Raw genomic sequence first — 18,367 nt, forward strand, 5'->3', positions numbered from 1 at the left:
AGGGGCCTTATGGCTGTGTCCCCTGATATGCAGGAGGGTCTCTGTGACTCGAAGTTGTCTCAGCTGCACCCTCTTTAATGTCCTTTCCATCTTTCCCTGGGAAAGGCCTTGGCTTTTTTCATCTCCTTGACCACACCCAGCATCCTCTCCTAGGCCCACCCTCAGGCCAGAATGGACCTTTTACAGAAGGCTCATTCCTGTGGCCTCTGGCCTGCCCTCCACTGGCCTCTTGTGGCCACATTCAAGTCATTTCTGCTGTTTTTAAAATCCCAGGCTAGCCCCGCTGTTCATTCATTGCAGAGAGATGAATGCAGGAAAAGAGATTCACAGAAAGTGCTGAGGGTTTTGAGGTCGTAGTGGTCAGGCGCAGGAGACATGATTCCTATGGCCCTCCCAGGCTAGGCGGGGCCCATCTGGAGGGGGCTGGGGAATAGGGACTCGCAGGCAGGCAGGCATCATTTGTCGTCGCAGCCCCGAGTTCAGACTAGATATAGCGTTAAAGATGAACGGCTGGGGCCTGAGCCACGGCCCTGCACCACCACCCCATCCTTGGAAAAGCTCCATGAAATCACATGTGTAGGCTTTGAACGCCGCGCAGAGAAAGCAAGGGGAGCTCCGGGCGGGGCCTTGCGGGGCTGGGGGGCGCGCACAAGACCTAGATTGCGTTCTCTGGTGGATGTGGCCCCCAGCTCGGCAGCTCGGGACCCGCTCGGCGGTCGCGGGGCCCAGGGGCGGGGTTCAGGGGCGGGGCCCTTCCGCGCCCGCGGGCCGAGCCGCCAGGGGGCGCCCTCAGGGGGCGGGCCCTCGCCACCGCCTGCGCTTGGCCCTTGCGGGCCGCCGTTGCCGCGGTCGGCATCTGCCGCCTTTCGACTCCGCGGCATCGGGTTCCCAGGGCTCTTGGTGGCGCCGGAGTCGCACACCCGGGGCGCCCGCTGGCCGCCGGCGGCGGCGGTGGCCCCCTGAGCGGGCCCGAACGGGGAGCGGGGAGCGGGCGGGCGCCACGGCCCAGGCCCAGGGTCGGCGGGCGGAGGCCGACTCGCGGCCTCTTTGTCTCGGCAGCGGCGGGCGCGTCCGCGGGGCCCGGGGCGGAAGTCCCGCCGCGCTCCCGGCGCCCCGGCCGCAGAGGTGGCACCATGAGCGACATCCGCCACTCGCTCCTGCGCCGCGACGCGCTCAGCGCCGCCAAGGAGGTGCTGTACCACCTGGACATCTACTTCAGCAGCCAGCTGCAGAGCGCGCCGCTGCCCATCGTGGACAAGGGCCCTGTGGAGCTGCTCGAGGAGTTCGTGTTCCAGGTGCCCAAGGAGCGCGGCGCGCAGCCCAAGGTGCGCCGGGTCCGGCTGCCGCGTCCCCGATAAGTAAACTCCGGCTCCTTTTTCCTTCTCGGTGACAAGCGTCGGCCAGACCACAAACGCTCTTCGGATCGGGGGCTCCGTCCTCACCCTTGGCCTTGCTCCTTCAGCAGCAGCCAAAATGCCCGTTTTGCGGGGCTTGTGACAACCATGTCTCAATGGTGTTAAAGGAAGAGACTTTAAAGGCCTGTTACCGAGAATCTCAAACCGCTGTAGGTCATCCTGAGCCCCCTAGGGTGATGCATAATGACGTAGAATGGTATTTCTCGAGATTAACAGTAGAGAGTTCTCCGTGGGACCCGGGCTTTAGGGAGGTGAAAAGTTCCCTGGTGAAACCAGTGTTTTCTGTTTTCTCACTGTGTGAAATTAATAGGCCGAATTTCTCATCGCTTCTCCTGGATTTGTTTTACAGAGATTGAATTCACTTCAGGAGCTCCAACTTCTTGAAATCATGTGCAGTTATTTCCAGGAGCAAACCAAGGACTCTGTCCGGCAGATTATTTTCTCATCCCTTTTCAGCCCCCAAGGGAACAAAGCCGATGACAGCCGAATGAGCTTGTTGGGAAAGCTGGTCTCCATGGCAGTGGCTGTGTGTCGAATCCCAGTGTTGGAATGTGCAGCCTCCTGGCTCCAGGTACGTCTCTAGAGATAGCATCTCTGAGAGTCTCTGAAGAGGTGTTTCGTGTCAGGAAGTTTAATTTAATTGGATTTCTAGAGAGGTCTTTTCCATATGTTATCTCCTTGATGTTCCTGCCCTGTATGCTGATACCCCACACCTGTATATACAGGTGATCACCATTCTTGAGAAAACAGTAGTTTGTAACGGTAAATGAAGGCTCCATCTTCAGAATAAGTGAAAACTAATTTTTCTTAGTTGAAAACAATAAGGTAGGATTTTGAAAACAGCTATGCATGCAGTCTCAAAGATTGGATTCTTTTTTTTTTTAAGGTCACTGTGTCAAACTGTGGCAATGTTTGCTTGTTTTTTATACAGTTAGATCAGTAAACATGGGAGTTGTTCCGGGGTGCCATTTCAAAGCTGATGGCTCTTCTAATGGATATGGACATAGGAGCCTTCTATAGTGTTTTTAAATATCTAAAAAAAAAAAAAAAGTGTTTTCATAGTAGACTTCGTGTTAGATAGTTTTTTGGAAGATCTATTCTGTTTTGCTTTTTCGTTACTCAGAGTTGTTGAAAAATTCATAATCCTCTTAGAGTAATTATTAACTCAAATTTTTGATTAACATCCTCAGCTAAGCTAGCAAAATTTACTACATTCAGTTTTTCAAACCTGCTTCATTCCCAAGGACTTGACATCATTTGGGTTTTTTTCAATTTATTTAAAAGTTTTTCCTGTGATCTTATTTATCTTTAAAATTTGGCTAGTAAAAATATATTGTGTTCTTTGTAATACACAGGTAAATCTCAAGGGAATCTGTACCTTAATGGCCACCATTCTGATTTCTGGGACACCTGAATAAATCTTGTGTGTTGTATTTAATGTCAAGATTACCTCTATCCCTTGACAACCTGATGAAGTCAAGTTTAGCATCTTGAAATTCATCATATAATTTTCCATTTATCTCTCCTGGTGCTGTTGCGCTGGCATTTTGGCAAAGTGAAAGCAGATGTTAACAACAGGAAAGGGTCTTGTGGCTTGGGTCAGGGTTTGCCACACTGGGGTGTAGGGCTGCAGCTTCCTCCAGAGAAAAGGGTGGAGATGGCTGGTTTGGTGCGTGAATGAACAATCTGGCCTGATGCCTCCTTGCAGTTTGCCCTGCAGGCTGTGTTGTAGCCCTGAAACTGTAGCATCTTGAACAATGGTTAAATGTGGCTACAGATGGGCATCTGAGTGGGAAGGAAAAAGACGGGAGGGTGGTGATGTAGGGTTCAAACATATTAACGGAATCCGTAATAGGAAAGGATTGTAGGAAAATTTGAGAAAGTACTGCTCTAAATCATGTGATAGTTCACAGACTCTCCTAAGTCACATCAAAGTGGTACCAACTGGTAATTTTTACCTTTGGAGTCTCACCTGTAGGGTTACAAAACTTGTCGTTTCCTCACTTGAAGTCAGGAATGATGTTTTCTGAAGTAAACTTCAAAGGTCGGCAGGCCTTTCATGTAAAGAGCAAGATAGTAAACATTTTAGGCTTTTCGGGTCATATAATCTCTCTCTTTTTTAAAAAAAATATTTGGCTGCTCCGGGTCTTAGTTGCTGCATGCGGGATCTTTGTTGCCACGTGCGGGATCTTTAGTTGCGGCATGCAGGATCTGGTTCCCTGACCAGGGATCGAACCCGGGCCCCCTGTATTGGGAGCGTGGAGTCTTAGCCACTGGACCACCAGGGAAGTCCCTCGGGTCATATGACCTCTGTCACCCCTACTCAGCTGTGCCCTTGTAGTGCAGGAGCAGCCTGAGACAATAGCAAACACATGAGCAGGGCTGTGTTTAAATAAAACTATTTACAGAAAGAGGTGGCAGGGTGGATTTGGTCTGTGGGCTTTCATTTGCCAATCTCTGCTTCAAAGTAAGCTGTTAACGTCTTCTTCCCCTCTTGGAAGGGGTTCTGCCAGTTCTGATCTTCACCACGTGTACATAGTTGCTAGTCTCCTGGCTCACGACACCTGTAGTTACGTGGACTGTGGCTTCTTTCCAGCGGACGCCTGTGGTCTACTGCGTGCGGTTAGCCAGGGCCCTCGTGGATGACTACTGCTGTCTGGTGCCGGGATCCGTTCAGACGCTGAAGCAGATATTCAGTGCCAGCCCTCGCTTCTGCTGCCAGTTCATAACCTCAGTCACTGCGCTGTATGACCTGTCGTCAGGTAAACTTTAAGCAGATTGTTACCCTTAAGGAGGCTTCGGCCGATTGCTAGTTGTATTTGCACTGAACACCCAGCCAGCGGATGGCCTTTTTTTTTTTTTCCTCTCTCTCTGAAATGTGTATTTTATTTCAGGCTGAAAGCTAAAGGGATGGGCCACCTGCACCTCTGGAATTTGCTAACAGGGAACTTTCCTTAGTGAGTCCCATTTGCCTGACTCAGAATGGTCCGGGTGGCAGACAGCTAATAAGGAAGGGTCTGGTGTCTGGGACAGATGTGGCCTTCTCCCCAGACATGACCTGTTTTTTTTTTGTTTTTTTGTTTTTGTTTTTTTTTTGTCGAACACACCACTCAGCATGTGTGGTCTTAGTTCCCCAAGCAGGGACTGAACCTGTGGTCCCTGCATTGGAAGCACAGCATCCTAACCAGTGGGCCACCGGGCAAGTCCCCATGCCTTGCTTTTTTATTCCCGACTTTTTATTTTGAAAAATTGCAAAACTTCAGGAAAGCTGCAAGAATGTTACAACAAAGGTTTGTGTATCTCTTACCGAGGTTCACCAGTTATTAACATTTGCCATATATTCTTTTTTTTCTCTTTTCCTTTTGCTCTCTCTTTCTTTCCCCTTCTCTCCACATACACACTCACAAGTATTTTTTTCCTGAACCCTTGAGCTTGTTGCCAGTGTCAGGTACCAAGTACTTAAATGTGTATCTAAGAACAAGAACATTCCCTTACACAAACATGATACCATTATCACATGTAAGAAATTAAATACTGACAGAATACTTTTATCGCATATATTTAGCCGTTGTTCAGATTTCCTTGATCGTCTCAATAATGTCTTTTATAGCCTTTTTCCCCCCTTTTGAGGGACCAGGAGAATTCGGGATCCAGTCAAGGCTCATACATGGTTGTTACGTCACTTTGGTCCTTTTAAAATAGTTCCCACACAGACATAGAGAATGGAATTGAGGACACGGGGAGGGGGAAGGGGAAGCTGGGACGAAGTGAGAGAGTGGCATGGACGTATATGCACTACCAAATGTAAAACAGATAGCCAGTGGGAAGCAGCCGCATAGCACAGGGATATCAGCTCCGTGCTTTGTGACCACCTAGAGGGGTGGGACAGGGAGGGTGGGAGGGAGATGCAAGAGGGAGGAGATATGGGGATATGTGTATACATACAGCTGATTCACTTTGTTATACAGCAGAAACTAACACACCATTGTAAAGCAATTATACTCCAATAAAGATGTTAAAAACAAAAATAAAACAGTTCCCAGCCTTTAAAAAAATCTCTATGATATTGACATTTTTTGAGAGCTCAGGCCTGTTGTTTTGCAAAATGTCCCTCAATTTAGTTTTGTCTGTTTCCTTATGAAAGGTTCAAGTTAAACATTTGTGGCAACAATATTACCCAGGCCGTGATGTGTCCTTCTTGCGCCGGGAGGCAAGCGTGTCTGTTGGCCTGTGGGTGATGTTCTGAGACTTCCTTAGCAAGGTACCAGGAGAGGGCCTCAGGGAGGCCATTAGATGGCATTTGACTTCAGCTGGGAGAAGCCCACGGCCGTTGTCCCTGTCCAGCAGCAGAGCCCTCTGGACCCCCCCATAAAGAAAACCAAGAGAAGTTGACCAGCTCTGGTTGAATTGTGGCAGGGGTCTCAGACCCCACCCACTGGGCCCTGCTGCCCACCTTCCTCCCCCAGGAGTGGGTTCCAAGGAACATGGATTGACAAACACTGAGTCCTTCTACATCTGTGTCCTTGAATGACCCCCACAGCCCTCGCGGCCCCTGGCTAGGGCTGCTGCCCTCGCTTTGCATCTGGGGAAGGTACAGGCCTCGCCCTCGTGAACAACTTTCTCTGCAGAGGCAGACCCGAAGCCCGCTGTTCTAGTTCAGGTTCCTCCTCTGCCCTCAGCTCTGGCCGCTCAGAGGGCTGGCAGGTAGCCTCTTTCTTCTCCTGGTCTAATAGCTAACCCAGCTGCTGGAAAGCCTTAGCAGTATTCTCCACTTTTGTTCAGTCCAGCATTGGTCTCCTGCCAGCACCCTGATTGTATTTGATTCTCCTTTTATTTGTAACTCTCTTCCTTGCCGTTAGACTTTTGAGTTCTCTTGAGAAAGTTCGCACGGACCTACCGTGAACGTTTAAGTGCGTATCACACCCGCGTGTAATTGCATACTTGGCTTTCGTCGCTGCGTGCCGCTCGCTGGGATGGGTGGCAGGGCTTGTGGGCGCCCCGCTGCTGGGGTGGAGTCTTCCCTGGCGCTCTCCTAAGAGGCTTCTCGAGAGCTCTTGATAGCTAGGCACGGTGCTTAGGCCTTTTGTGTTCCCATAGGAAGGATTTGCAGCATCGTAGTTGCTCTTTCAAGTCATCGGTTATTCCAGGGCGACAAGGACAGAAATTGGCCTTAACATTGGGAATGGATTCATTAACATATGGAGAAGGAAATAATGTTCAGAAAATACCACTAACGTTCTCGGATGGACATGAGACGTGGTATTTTTCTCTTAAGCCAGTTTGCCAGTCTGACATGTCAAGTCTTTTTTTTAAACCACTCTGTCGAGGTAGGATTGACAGAGAGAGAGCCATGTATTTATATGTACAATTGGATGAGGTTGGAGATACGGACATCCCTGGCTCCATGGTGGTGGCCCAGAGGGTGGGCCTGAGTCCGCTGGCAGCAGGTGCTTGCCGCTGCTCTTGGTACTGTGGCTGACGGGCGTCTGTGCCTCCGAAGCTGTGAAACGGAAGGGGCTTACCTAACCGAACAGAACACCCTCTTGCCCCATTGTCACAGGGAACCTGGGTCTCTGCATACGAAGGTTGTGGAGATTATTCACGCAAGTACACACGCTCACGTGTACTCACCGAGCACACGTGTACACAGCATGTGTGCATATGCCACCTTCAGGCTCCGGAGATGCCCCAGCTAGACGTGTGTGGGACGGGGGAGGGGCTGGGTTGCTGGAGGAGCGGGCCTGAGACTGGCGTGTCCCAGACAGAAACGTTTCGGGGAGTCAAGGGGCCGGACACAGGGTCACCACTGTTTATTTTGCCAAGTAAAGGTCATAGACGACAACTCCCTCTTGTCACCGTCATTTTGTAGCAGAAGGGAAGGGCGTGGGTCAGCCCCCAAGCAGTAGATAGTCCCAGGGGAAAGGCCGGTGTCTCCTGAGGAAGAGCAGTTGGAGACTTCACACCAACACGGGGCTCGCTCTGCCCCTCAGTCTCTCTTCTCATGCTTGGCTCTGGACCTCAGCAGCCCGGAAGGGGCTCCGTCATCCCCAGCTTCATGAGCTGAGGTGTGCACAGCCCCAGAGGCAGGAGGCTGGGGACCCGCTCCCACGCACACACAGCCTAACGGCAGTGTCCGCTGACCCCAGGATGGGCGGTGTAGCCTAGTGGTAAGAGCTGGGCCACCTGGGGTCGGGTCTGGGCCCACCACGTAGTTTTAATGAGTCTGGAGAAAATGATTTAACATCTCTGTGCCTCAGTTTCCTCATCCTCTATATAATAGATGGTTTGTTTGAGGATTAAGTGAGTTCATCTGTGGTAGGACTTAGCCCGGTGCCTGGCACGTCATAAACTCAGAATAAATATCAACTTTTGTCTTTAAAGTTACTGTTCTCTGTCTTGCCATAGAATGTACTAGATCTCAGGACTCACAGGAGGCCAGGCCTTGCTTAGAGGTTCCAGGTTTGGGGCTGGGATGGCTCCTGGCAGCGGACAGATCGTTGTCTGGACTTTGAGCTGCTCCCTGACGGCCCCCGTAGCTGTCATCGTACCACTGAGGGGACACCAAACACAGGGATGAAACCTACTCACAAGGGAAGGGATGAAGTGTGGTGGCGGTAGTTCTGGACATAGATAGTGGACTTCTATTTAAATTGATCACAGGATCACAAGGCATCATGGAGTTCTAGGGAATTGTTGGTTTAATGTGTTGAGCCCAACCATGGCCAGGCCTTCCTAAGTCGGATGAGAGCCCAGCCCTCTCGGAGGGGACGTTCCAGGAAAGGAGACAGAGGGTAGGTGAGGACAGAGGTACGTCGTCCGGATGTCGGGTGATGAGTACTGTGAGCTTGAAGGTCTGTCTGTCCCTGTCTCCTGTCCGTGGGGCTGAAGACCCTTCTGACTTTGTTTTGCAGACGATCTCATCCCACCGTTGGACTTGCTTGAGATGATTGTCAACTGGATTTTTGAGGACCCGAGGTTGATTCTCATCACTTTTTTAAATACTCCAATCGCAGCCAATCTCCCAATAGGATTTTTAGAGCTCACCCCGCTCACTGGATTGATCCGCTGGTGTGTGAAGGCCCCTCTGGCTTATAAAAGGAAGAAGAAGCCCCCCTTAGCCAATGGCCCCGTCACTGCCAAAGTCACCAAGGACTCGGGGGGGACGGACAGAGATTCCCACCTCTTGTACTCAAAGCTCCACCTCAGCGTCCTGCAGGTCCTCATGATGCTCCAGGTGCACTTGACTGAGAAGAACCTGTACGGCCGCCTGGGGCTCATCCTGTTTGACCACATGGTCCCGCTGGTGGAGGAGATCAACAGATTGGCGGATGAACTGAACCCCCTCAACGCCTCCCAGGAGATCGAGCTCTCCCTGGACCGGCTGGCACAGGCTCTGCAGGTGGCCATGGCCTCTGGAGCCCTGCTGTGCACGAGAGGTGGGTGACGCCTGCCCAGGCCTCCCGGGGGTGGGTCACCACCACCCGCCGGAAGGAAAATCGGGGCTCCTGGACAAGGGCTGTTTTCCGCTTTTAGGACTTCTTTCCTCTCAGTGAACGCAGGGTGGGTGGGCGGAAGTTGCAGGACGTGCCCAGGTAGAATCCTGTGGCCCTGGCATCTGGGTGTCTCCTGGCTGTTTTGCCCAGGCCTGGGGATGCCTCCAGAGCACAGATAATAATGGCTTAATCTCCTTCCTCTTAGGGAATCTTTTCTTTTTCTGCAGTTCTTTTGCATTGCAGCATAATTTACGTACAATGAAATGCACCTGTTTAAGTGCAGGAACCATTCCCATCACCTGTTCAGAGGGCTCCTTAATTCTGCATTTCAGTGCTTGAACTCGCCCAGAAGAATGATCTGATGCTAATGACACACTTCTGTTTGCTCTTTGACTGCTGGCTCATAGACGTTGCCTGAGGCCCATGCAGTCGTCCCTGGAGATGGGTTTCCCTCTTATCTCGCTCTTAGCCTTGGGCGTCTGATCTGTTGTCTCTGGGCCTTTTCCCAGCCATCTGACAAATTACCAGTAGAGCTGCCCCCTTTCCTAAGTGATGTCTTCTGTTGAGGGCGTGTGTTAAAGCAAAAATGGAAGAAAAAGAGAGCCCCGCTTCTAAATGGTGCTAGGAAGGTGGGCATGAGGCACTGTTACTGTCTCGCTCGCATCCTTGAACATCAGCAAACCTCTCACCTCGTCATCTCCAGGCCGTTCCTTAATTCTGTGTCTCCTTCATTTCAGATGACCTGAGAACCTTGTGCTCCCGGCTGCCCCATAATAAGTAAGTATCCTCCCAAGACTTCTAGCTGGGCGGGGGTGGGTGAGGGAGTGGTGGGGTGCAAGGCAGGGCGGACCCCTTGTCCTGGCTTCTTGGGGAGAGCTGGTTTGCAGGGTCTAGAGCGTCTAGAATAAGGGGCCCCCCAGAACCTGACAGTAAGTGGGGGAATGGTTGTGATAGCATGACACAGGAGAGGAGGCCCAAGCAGGGAGTCCATCAGCGAGGTAAGAAAAGTGGCCGTCGTTCTGGGCGTCAAGGGAGAAGCCGGAGCGAGCTCGGGGGCCTTTACTGCTCACTAAGCGTGCGTGTGGGTCGTGGTGATGGCATGTGCTGTGGCGACATTGATCGCACAGCCCTCACGGAAGTACTGTGTCGGTTAGGCCAGCGCCTTGGTCTCGGGTGGCACAGACCGGGTTCTGAGCGTGGTTCTGTCTGTGGTTTGCTGTGACGCCGGGGCTGACTCTTTTGCCTTGGTTTCCCCCCTTGTAAAATGGGGACCGTAATTCACCTGCCTCCCAGGGTTGTAGTGAGGTGTAAATGAGGTGGTGTTTGCAAAGTTGTTTGTCCACGGCACACGGGAGTCTCTCCGTAAGTGGTCGTTATTGTCCTAATGTGGGGGGAAGCAGTGGTAATAGTGGTGAAAAGCAGGAACTGTGTGGTCCTAACAGCTTCTGGTGAGAATTCCACCCTTACTACTTCCTATCTGTAAGACCTTGGGCAAGTTCCCACTACCCCTGTTTTCTCTATAAAATCAAGAAAACAATAGTACCTGCCTCAGGTCCCCCTGCCTCCCCCGCCCTGCTCCCCTCATAGGAGTTTTGTGAGGATTAATTGAGTAAAAACATAGAAAGCACTTAGAATGGTACTTGACATGTAAATAACCTAAGAAGTGTTAGCTACTGTAACTTTTACTGTTATTTGTGTAACAGGAGTTTCTCTTAATCGAATTAATTTCACTGAAGCTAAGAAGCAAAAAGCTATGTGCACAAAAATGTTTCATGCAAAGGCAGTCCTAGTAGCAAAAAGTCAGAAACAAGCTAACCATCCCATAGCTTGGGGATACTTAGTAAGTTGGTAGTGATACATCAGAAGGATGGAACATTATGTGTCCACTAAAAACAGTAATTGTGGCCACCCGTGTGAGGAGATGTTTATCCTTGAAGGCAGAACTGCCCTGCTGCCTGCTGTGTGCACCTGGGCACGGTTTACAGGAATGAAAACAGCCAAGTTCTTTCTTCAGAGGGTCGCACTGGTTTTTAAGGTGGATAGTGGGGCTCCAGGGCTGACGTTGGCAGGCAGTGCGGACAGAGGGTGAGCAAGCGCACTGGGCCCCTCGGCACCGTGTGTGCTCCCAGCCGCCCAGGGCCTGACCCACCAGCCCTGCCGGGGCCCGGCAGTGGGGCAGGTGTGGCAGGCTGAGCAAAGGCTTAATTTGAGGCCAGAAGATGGGCCAGATGCTACTTCCCGGGCTGACAGGAGAGGAGCTGCGGCCAGAGGGCCGGGAGCTTGGCGTTGGGCCCTAAGGGGCAGGTAGCTCCAGGCAGGCATCTGGGTGGTTAAACGGGGGTTTCTGGAGCAACAAAACGGTCCACCTTGAGAAGTGACATCGGCAGGGTGGACAGCTTGTCCAGAGGCCACCTCGCCCTCGGGAGCCCACACTGTTCCTTTGTCTCCCTCCCTCCGTCCCTTTCTTCTTTCCTTTCTTCCCTCCAAGAAAGTCTCCTGCGTCTGAGGACATCGCCAGTGCACGCGGCACCCCTTCACCTCCTCGCACTAATCCCTTTGCAACCTTTTCCTTCTTTGTGCACAGCTTTTATGTAATGTTTAATGTTTTCAGGGCATTAAAATGTGATAGGGAATGAATCGTTTATCATCTCAGTGTTACAACTAGGGGTCCCCGTGGGAATCCTCTGGAACTTCTAACAGCCCCGAGGGACCCCCCCCCCCCCCAGGGGCCTGTAGCTGCTGCTCCGACATACAGCCCTGGGCCCCAGTCCCCCGGGGGCAGCCTGACACTGACATGGGGAAAGAGTGGCCCACAGTCGCTCCGACATACAGCCCTGGGCCCCAGTCCCCCGGGGGCAGCCTGACACTGACATGGGGAAAGAGTGGCCCACAGTCGCTTGGACTACCTCTTTGATTTCTGATTGTTCCTTTTGTGTTAATTGTCTTCTGGACTAGACCAGAAACTTCCTGAAACCCCTTCTCTCTGTGGCAGGGTGTGCAGGTTCAAACGAGCATGTGACCTACCTTTTGCCTCCGCAGTGTATTCCCTCCTTAGACTTACTGATTTGTTTGCTTAGTTTCCTTGAATTTCTTACCCAGAGTTATTAAACCGTAGTAGTTATTAAAACGTAGTGAAGAGAGTCAGAAGAGCTTCAAGCCACTAAAAGGCACCAGATTTCTTCACACCTGGGTTTACTGCCTGAGCCCCTCCTGGGGGCCCAGGGTACCAGACTTTGTACTTGGTGGGTGGGAGAGAGTGAGGGTCACTCTGCCAAAGACCTAGGCCCGCCCCCCGCTTCATCTCAGAGCTCCAGGAAGCAGCCAACCGTAGTCAGTCACCCAAGGGTGAAGTGGCCCGTCGGGGTGGGCTTTCGCTGGGCCAAGCAGGACAGCATGCAGGGAAGGTGTGGCCTCGTGGGACCGGGAAGCTGAGGGGCAAGTGGTGGGCAAGAACGGGACCTGGCAGGCGGGGTTTGGTGATGTGGAGGGACAGTGTACACACTCGAGAGACAGGACCCAGCCGGAGCCACGGCCCTGGGTGAGGCTGGGAGAGCAAAGCACAGAGGCCAGGGGATCCCGGGGGAGGGCAGGGCTGGGGAGGGGCCCTCTGTCCTGAAGGGGCGTAACCGGGGGAGTTGGTTATTTCAGGCTGAGTCCGGACAAGCTGGAGGTGGAGAGAAAGTTAGGACGCTCTGCTGATCGTGCTGAGAGGGGAGGGTGGCATTAGATAGGATGAGACTAATGAGAGGAAGCTCTTCAGGGGGTCTCAGAAGGGACCAGCATAGGAGGCGACATTGAATTCAGGAGCAGGGAGGACTTCCTGGAGGCAGAGGCTGTTGAAGTGCTGAACCACAGAGAGTGGAGCGCAGGCCAGGGTGGGAGGGGCTTGGGGAGGGGAGTGGGGCAGGAGGGGGCCCTGAGTGGGTGAGGGCTGGTCCAGGCCGGGGCCATTCCTGAGGACTCCGGACGTCAGGGTCATGTGAAAAGCCACCTTCTGTGTGGCTTTGCTTGGAGTTCAGTTAGGACTCGGTCACTAGGAGTGACTTGCAGAAGCGTGGTCCTCTGTCCTGTTTGCTGTGGCGCCTCAGTCACAGCCCCCGAAGGTGTGGACAGGTGAGGCTGACACCAGTGCACACCTGCATGGTCCCCAAGCCACAGAGGCCAAGGCTGTGTCGGAGCTTCTGTGGACTACAGGCCCCCTCCCTCCCTCCCCATCGCTGCCGGCAGGATCCCGGCTTTGCCCACCACGGCCCCTCGCCTCTCCAGGCCCCAGTCTGTCAATACATCCCGCTGCCTCCAGGTCACCCCCATCCTGCTACCCAGCCGTGAGCCACCCTCCAGCCTCCCTGGAAACTTGGTGTCTGTTCCGGCACAGGAGCAAGGACCACCACGGCAGCCTAGCCTGCCCCCCACCCATAGCGCCACGGGTTGGGCGGATGCCACCATTGGCACCGTTGGCATCCTAACCCTTCTCCTTGTGTTTGCAGCCTTCTCCAGCTGGTGATCTCGGGCCCCGTGCCGCAGTCGCCGCACGCGGCGCTCCCTCCCGGGTTCTACCCTCACATCCACACACCCCCGCTGGGCTACGGGGCTGTGCCGGCCCACCCTGCCGCCCACCCTGCCCTGCCCACGCACCCCGGGCACACCTTCATCTCAGGCATGACCTTCCCGTTCAGGCCCATCCGCTAGGCTGGCCCCCGCGAACCGCTGAGTGGCACCGTGCCTTCCATGCCTGGTTGGAGGAAGCCTTCCCAGGAAAGGACGACCGATCCATAGGAGAGGGCTCGGGGGGCAGCCGGGCGGCCCCTCCTCGCTGCAGAACCACAGAACCGGGTCGGTGCGGAAGTTCTGCGACGTCGCCGTCCAGGCACCTCCTACCCGTCTCATTCGTAAAAGTCCAGATGGGATCGATGTAAGGAAACGTCCAGCCCTCTGCGGAGCGATGCGGGCATCTTTAAAAGCTGCCAGGGCTGTGAACCTGTGGTCTGGGGTGTCACTGCGGACACATGCCCTGAGCCTGTGCCGTCGGAGCACTGGTGGAGGAGCAGCGTGTGCGAGTCCACGTGTCTGGCCTCCCTCCTTGTGGACGGGCTGTGTCCCGCCAGGAGCACAAGGCACTCCCATGGCTCCGGGAGCGCAAGGCTGAACCGCCGGCATGGCAAGCTCTCACCCAGCACTTGGTCCCCACGGGTCGGGGGAACCTGTGAGCGTGGCCCCCATCAGTAGGGAAAGGAACATCTCTGTTTTATTGGGGTCTCTAAGTTTTCCTTCCATATGTTCAAATAAATTTTTTCTAAACAGTTTTATAGACTTTATGGCCTGTATTTTAAAAACTTAGTAGCTGTGAGCCTCGGAGATGTCCTCCCCAGTCCGCCGCGATCCTGGTGAGAAGATTGGATACAATTGTAGGCGCTCCTTTTGGCAGAAACGCTGCAGGCGCTCCCCGCACCCTGTGCAGGGCACCCAGGGTCTGTCTGCTTCAGTTACGGTTCCTTTCTTCCTTCAGGAACAAAACTCAGGCCTCAGGAGTTTTCTCCAGCACGCGGTTGGAAGGTATCTGCTCGGAGTTCTCACTTATTGGTTTGGGGAGGAAGGAAAGATAACCAGTAACCCCATGGCTGGGCTCCCCTAGGCTGAGCGTGAGGAACGAGAGGCGGCTACAGCAAACAGTGAGCGTGGAGGACCAAGATTAACTCGGGGTAAAATGTAACCTTGCCGTTGTTTACCCTGCTGCTGCTGAAGTCCGTGCCCTGGAAGACCAGACGAGAGAGAGAGAGAGAGAGAGAGAGAGAGAGAGAGAGAGAGAGAGAGAGCGCCATACTTGGCCTCCAGGGTCCGTGACCAGGGTGCTTTCTCAGGGACACGAGCTCGTGGTCTTCCGTGGGCCCCGGGAGTGCTCACCGCTGCCCCAGCCGGTGTGTAGGAACCAGCCTGCAAGTGACGCCTATCAGGACCCTGCTTTTAGGTTGCTTTTGAGAGCCGTGAACTAGAGAGGAAATTACCTTTTCTTTGAGTTTGATTTCATTGTCCCTGTGTTTCCTGTTGCCTGTATAAATCTGCTGATGTCAGGGCAGGAGCCAAAGTCAAGTCTCTGCTTCCATCTCTCTTGGTGGGACTCATCCACGGAACTAAGGAGAGTAGCACTTGCTGGTTCTTCATGTTCAACTCTGGTACCAAGTGTTTCTGCAAAGGGTGGAAAAGGAGCTCTCACACTGCTTCCTGGCTGGAGAGGGTCTCTAAACCTGGCTCTGTCTCGGAAGGTGGTTGTCACCATCCGTGTCCAGGGCTAGATAGTCTTAGCTCCTCTCAGACCCGAGGTGGTTTTTGCCAAAATAAAAATAAAAAGAAGGGTAAAATGTAGGAAATAAAGCCACTAGAGCCACAGACTTCCTTTGTGGTATTTTTAGCAGAATGTGGTCAGTTAAGTCAGCATATTAAAAACGATGGCCCTCCTGTTAGGCTGTTATGTGCGGGCGCTTGCTAAGTGTTTTACATCCATTAAAAACTGACATGTGAGAAAATACTAGGCAACATATGAAATAAAGTGTATCTACCCAGAGTGTATAAAGAAACTACACATTAATCCAAGGACATTCCAATTTTAAAACTGAGTGAAGGACATAAACAGAAAATTCATAGAAGAGAAAATACAAATGGCCAATAAATAAGAAAGGATTCTAAAAGTGGTAACCAGGGAAATATAAATTAAAGTGAAATGCCATAGAAAGTGTCGCTAAAGATGTGGGGAGAGAAGGATTGCGGTTTGTGGTAGAGTGAATCAGTTGAGCTGCTCTGGAGAAATTAGAAGATAAGATGATTCTGTGGTCCAGCAATACTAGAAAGAGATGTACAAGGGTGTTCAGGGCTGTATTGTCTGTTTTCTAAGTAACGGTTTTATGGGTAGATAATACCCAGTTCACTAATTTAAAGGGTACAATTCAGTGGTTTTCAGTTTATTTACAGAGCTGTGCAACCGTCACCACTATCTGTCTTAGGACATTTCACCATCCGAAAAAGAAGCCCTGCAACGATTACCAGTCACTGACCCCCTCGTCCCAGCACTTGGCAACAACTAGTCTACTTTCTGTCTTCATAGATTTGCCTTTTCTGGACGTTTCATATAAATGGAATCCTACGGTATACGTTCTTTTGTGACTGGCATATTTCAGTTAACATAATGTGTTCAAAGTTCATCCGTACTGTAAAGTGTCAGTTCTTGATTACTTTCTGTGGCCAAATAATATTCCATTGTATGGATGGACCACATTTTGTTTATCCATTTATTAGTTGATGGACATTTGAACCCTTTGGCTCTTATGAATATTGCTGCTATGAACATTTGTGTACAAGGTTTCCTGTGAACATGTTTTTGATTCCTTTGGAGAGAAAGGTATACGTATATATACACATACACATGTATATGGAAATGCTGGGTGCAGTATTTCTTTAGTAAGGAAGATCCAGACACACCTCAAATAGGCATCAATAGAGGACTGTGCGACTAGGTGCTGTAAACTTGGGCGTCTCTAGGGACCAGGCAGGTGATGTCAAGGGATGAAGCTTCCAGAATTAGACCCCAGCGGGGACCGGGTTCCGCGCTAAACTAGAGAACACCTAGAGCTGGTCGTTGCCAGACCTGGTCGCTTGGGCCAAGGGAATGTTGCCAGGACTTCTGAGTTTTCACGGAAGATGGAAATACGACTTTTCATGTTGCGTTTTCTTAATTTAAAAACCACATTTGGAAACCAGTCTCTGCTGTTAGAAGTCAAGATGGTGGGGGAGGCTGGGTCGTGACTAGTAGAGGCTGGTTCCACAGGTTTGTGCACTTCTCCATATGTCGTTATCCTTTGATAACAAGTGCCTCCCCCCAAAACCCCAAATACCATGTGGGCTGACCATGACAAAGTCTTAAGCCAGATTGGACCCAGAGGTTTCCTGTTTCTGCCCCTTGGGCTCCTGATACGGAAAGTTCCTCGAGAAATATTTGCCAAGTGAAAGCTTGGATAGCATTATGAAGAGTGTAATGCCTAAAGCCATGTATGTGACAAATTAAAAGACAAGGTGACACTGCAGCTTTCCCACAGGTATACGTGGATGTGTGTGTACATGTGTTTAAAAATGGTATACACCAACAGCGGAAACCTCGGGGGGGTACTAGAAATGGGGTGACGGCCAAAGGAGACCTTTCCTTCTCTGTACAGTTTTAAAGTTTCATTTTATTTTTTAATTCTTAATTAAAAAAAATAGTCTGGGGACTTCCATGGTGGCGCAGTAGTTAAGAATCTGCCTGCCAGTGCAGGGGACACGGGTTCCAGCCCTGGTCTGGGAAGATCCCACATGCCGCGGAGCAACTAAGCCCGTGCGCCACAACTACTGAGCCTGCGCTCTAGAGCCCACGAGCCACAACTACTGAGGCCACGTGCCAAAACTACTGAAGCTCACACGCCTACAGCCTATGCTCCACAACAAGAGAAGTCACCGCAATGAGAAGCCTGCGCACCACAAGGAAGAGTAGCCCCCGCTCACCGCAACTAGAGAAAGCCCGCGTGCAGCAACGGAGACCCAACGTAGCCATAAACAAACAAACAAAATATTCTGAGTCATAATGAAAGACAAGACTTGAATCAGCCCCTGACTACTATAAGTAAGAGAAGCCAGCGTCTGGTATATGTCCTAGCCAGTACTGCACATGTTTAATATTTTTATAAGGATGATGTATTCACATGTTACTTGTCTAATTAAAAGATAATTTTTTAAAGGAATTTTAGGACTTCGATTTCTGGTAGTGATGGGCTAGATTTTTCAGACCAACCCTTTTACTTTAAATTAAAATGCTGGATAAAATACAGAAGTCTATTGATGAGCCCTCAGGTTGCAAAGAACGTGCAGGTCAGGTGCCAAGGGAAAGCAGGTAAGGTGCGCTAAGACACTTTTGCCCTGAGGGCCTCAAGGGTTAAGGGCTCAAAGTGGCGGTCTACTAGGAGACCCTCTCTCCATTTTGCTGGAACCCCCAGGGCTGTACCTTCAGTAAGAACAGAAGACAGCATGGAAGGTTTCCCTGGTGCTGAGCAGAGCCTGAGAAAAACCAAAGGAAAGTCTGGTTCCTGAGAAGTGAGGGACAGGGGTGGGTCCTCACCCTGGTTGACAGCACTGGTTACCCCAGGGCACATCCCACTGTGACCTCAGTCCGTGGGGGTCCTAGACTTGTAGTCCTCCCGGGTACCTGGCAGGAGCAAACACACATCCTCTGGAGGAAAGTCATTCATCCTAGGCTCAGCCCACAAATGACTGTCCAAGGAGAACGGCTGATAAACAATGAGAAGTGAACCCGGTGCCAAGAGTGGGAAGCAGCAGAAAGTCTTCCAGTGTCACAGTTGTCAGAGTCGGACTAAAACAGTCATGTTTAAAGGAATAAAAGATGAATGTGACACTATCTCCAGGGAAAAAGAAATTGTGAAT

At 51.6% G+C, this 18,367-nt stretch overlaps 1 protein-coding gene across 2 annotated transcripts; it reads left to right on the forward strand.

Annotated features, from left to right (window-relative positions):
- Positions 1-809: 809 nt before the first annotated feature.
- On the forward strand, positions 810-14,425 carry INTS15 (integrator complex subunit 15). 2 transcript variants are annotated; one of them, XM_079945202.1, is made up of 6 exons: positions 810-1,325; positions 1,765-1,986; positions 4,012-4,177; positions 8,327-8,851; positions 9,646-9,685; positions 13,396-14,425. In XM_079945202.1, exons 1-6 carry the CDS (start codon positions 1,134-1,136, stop codon positions 13,595-13,597), a joined length of 1,347 nt encoding a protein of 448 aa, XP_079801328.1. In that variant the 5' UTR covers positions 810-1,133; the 3' UTR covers positions 13,598-14,425. The 2 variants fall into 2 exon arrangements, with proteins under 2 accessions (XP_079801328.1, XP_079801327.1); XM_079945201.1 differs by having other exon boundaries at positions 991-1,325; positions 13,585-14,425.
- Positions 14,426-18,367: the final 3,942 nt, after the last annotated feature.

This window comes from Stenella coeruleoalba, assembly GCF_951394435.1.
Source record: "Stenella coeruleoalba genome assembly, chromosome: 15".
NCBI lineage: Eukaryota > Metazoa > Chordata > Mammalia > Artiodactyla > Delphinidae > Stenella > Stenella coeruleoalba.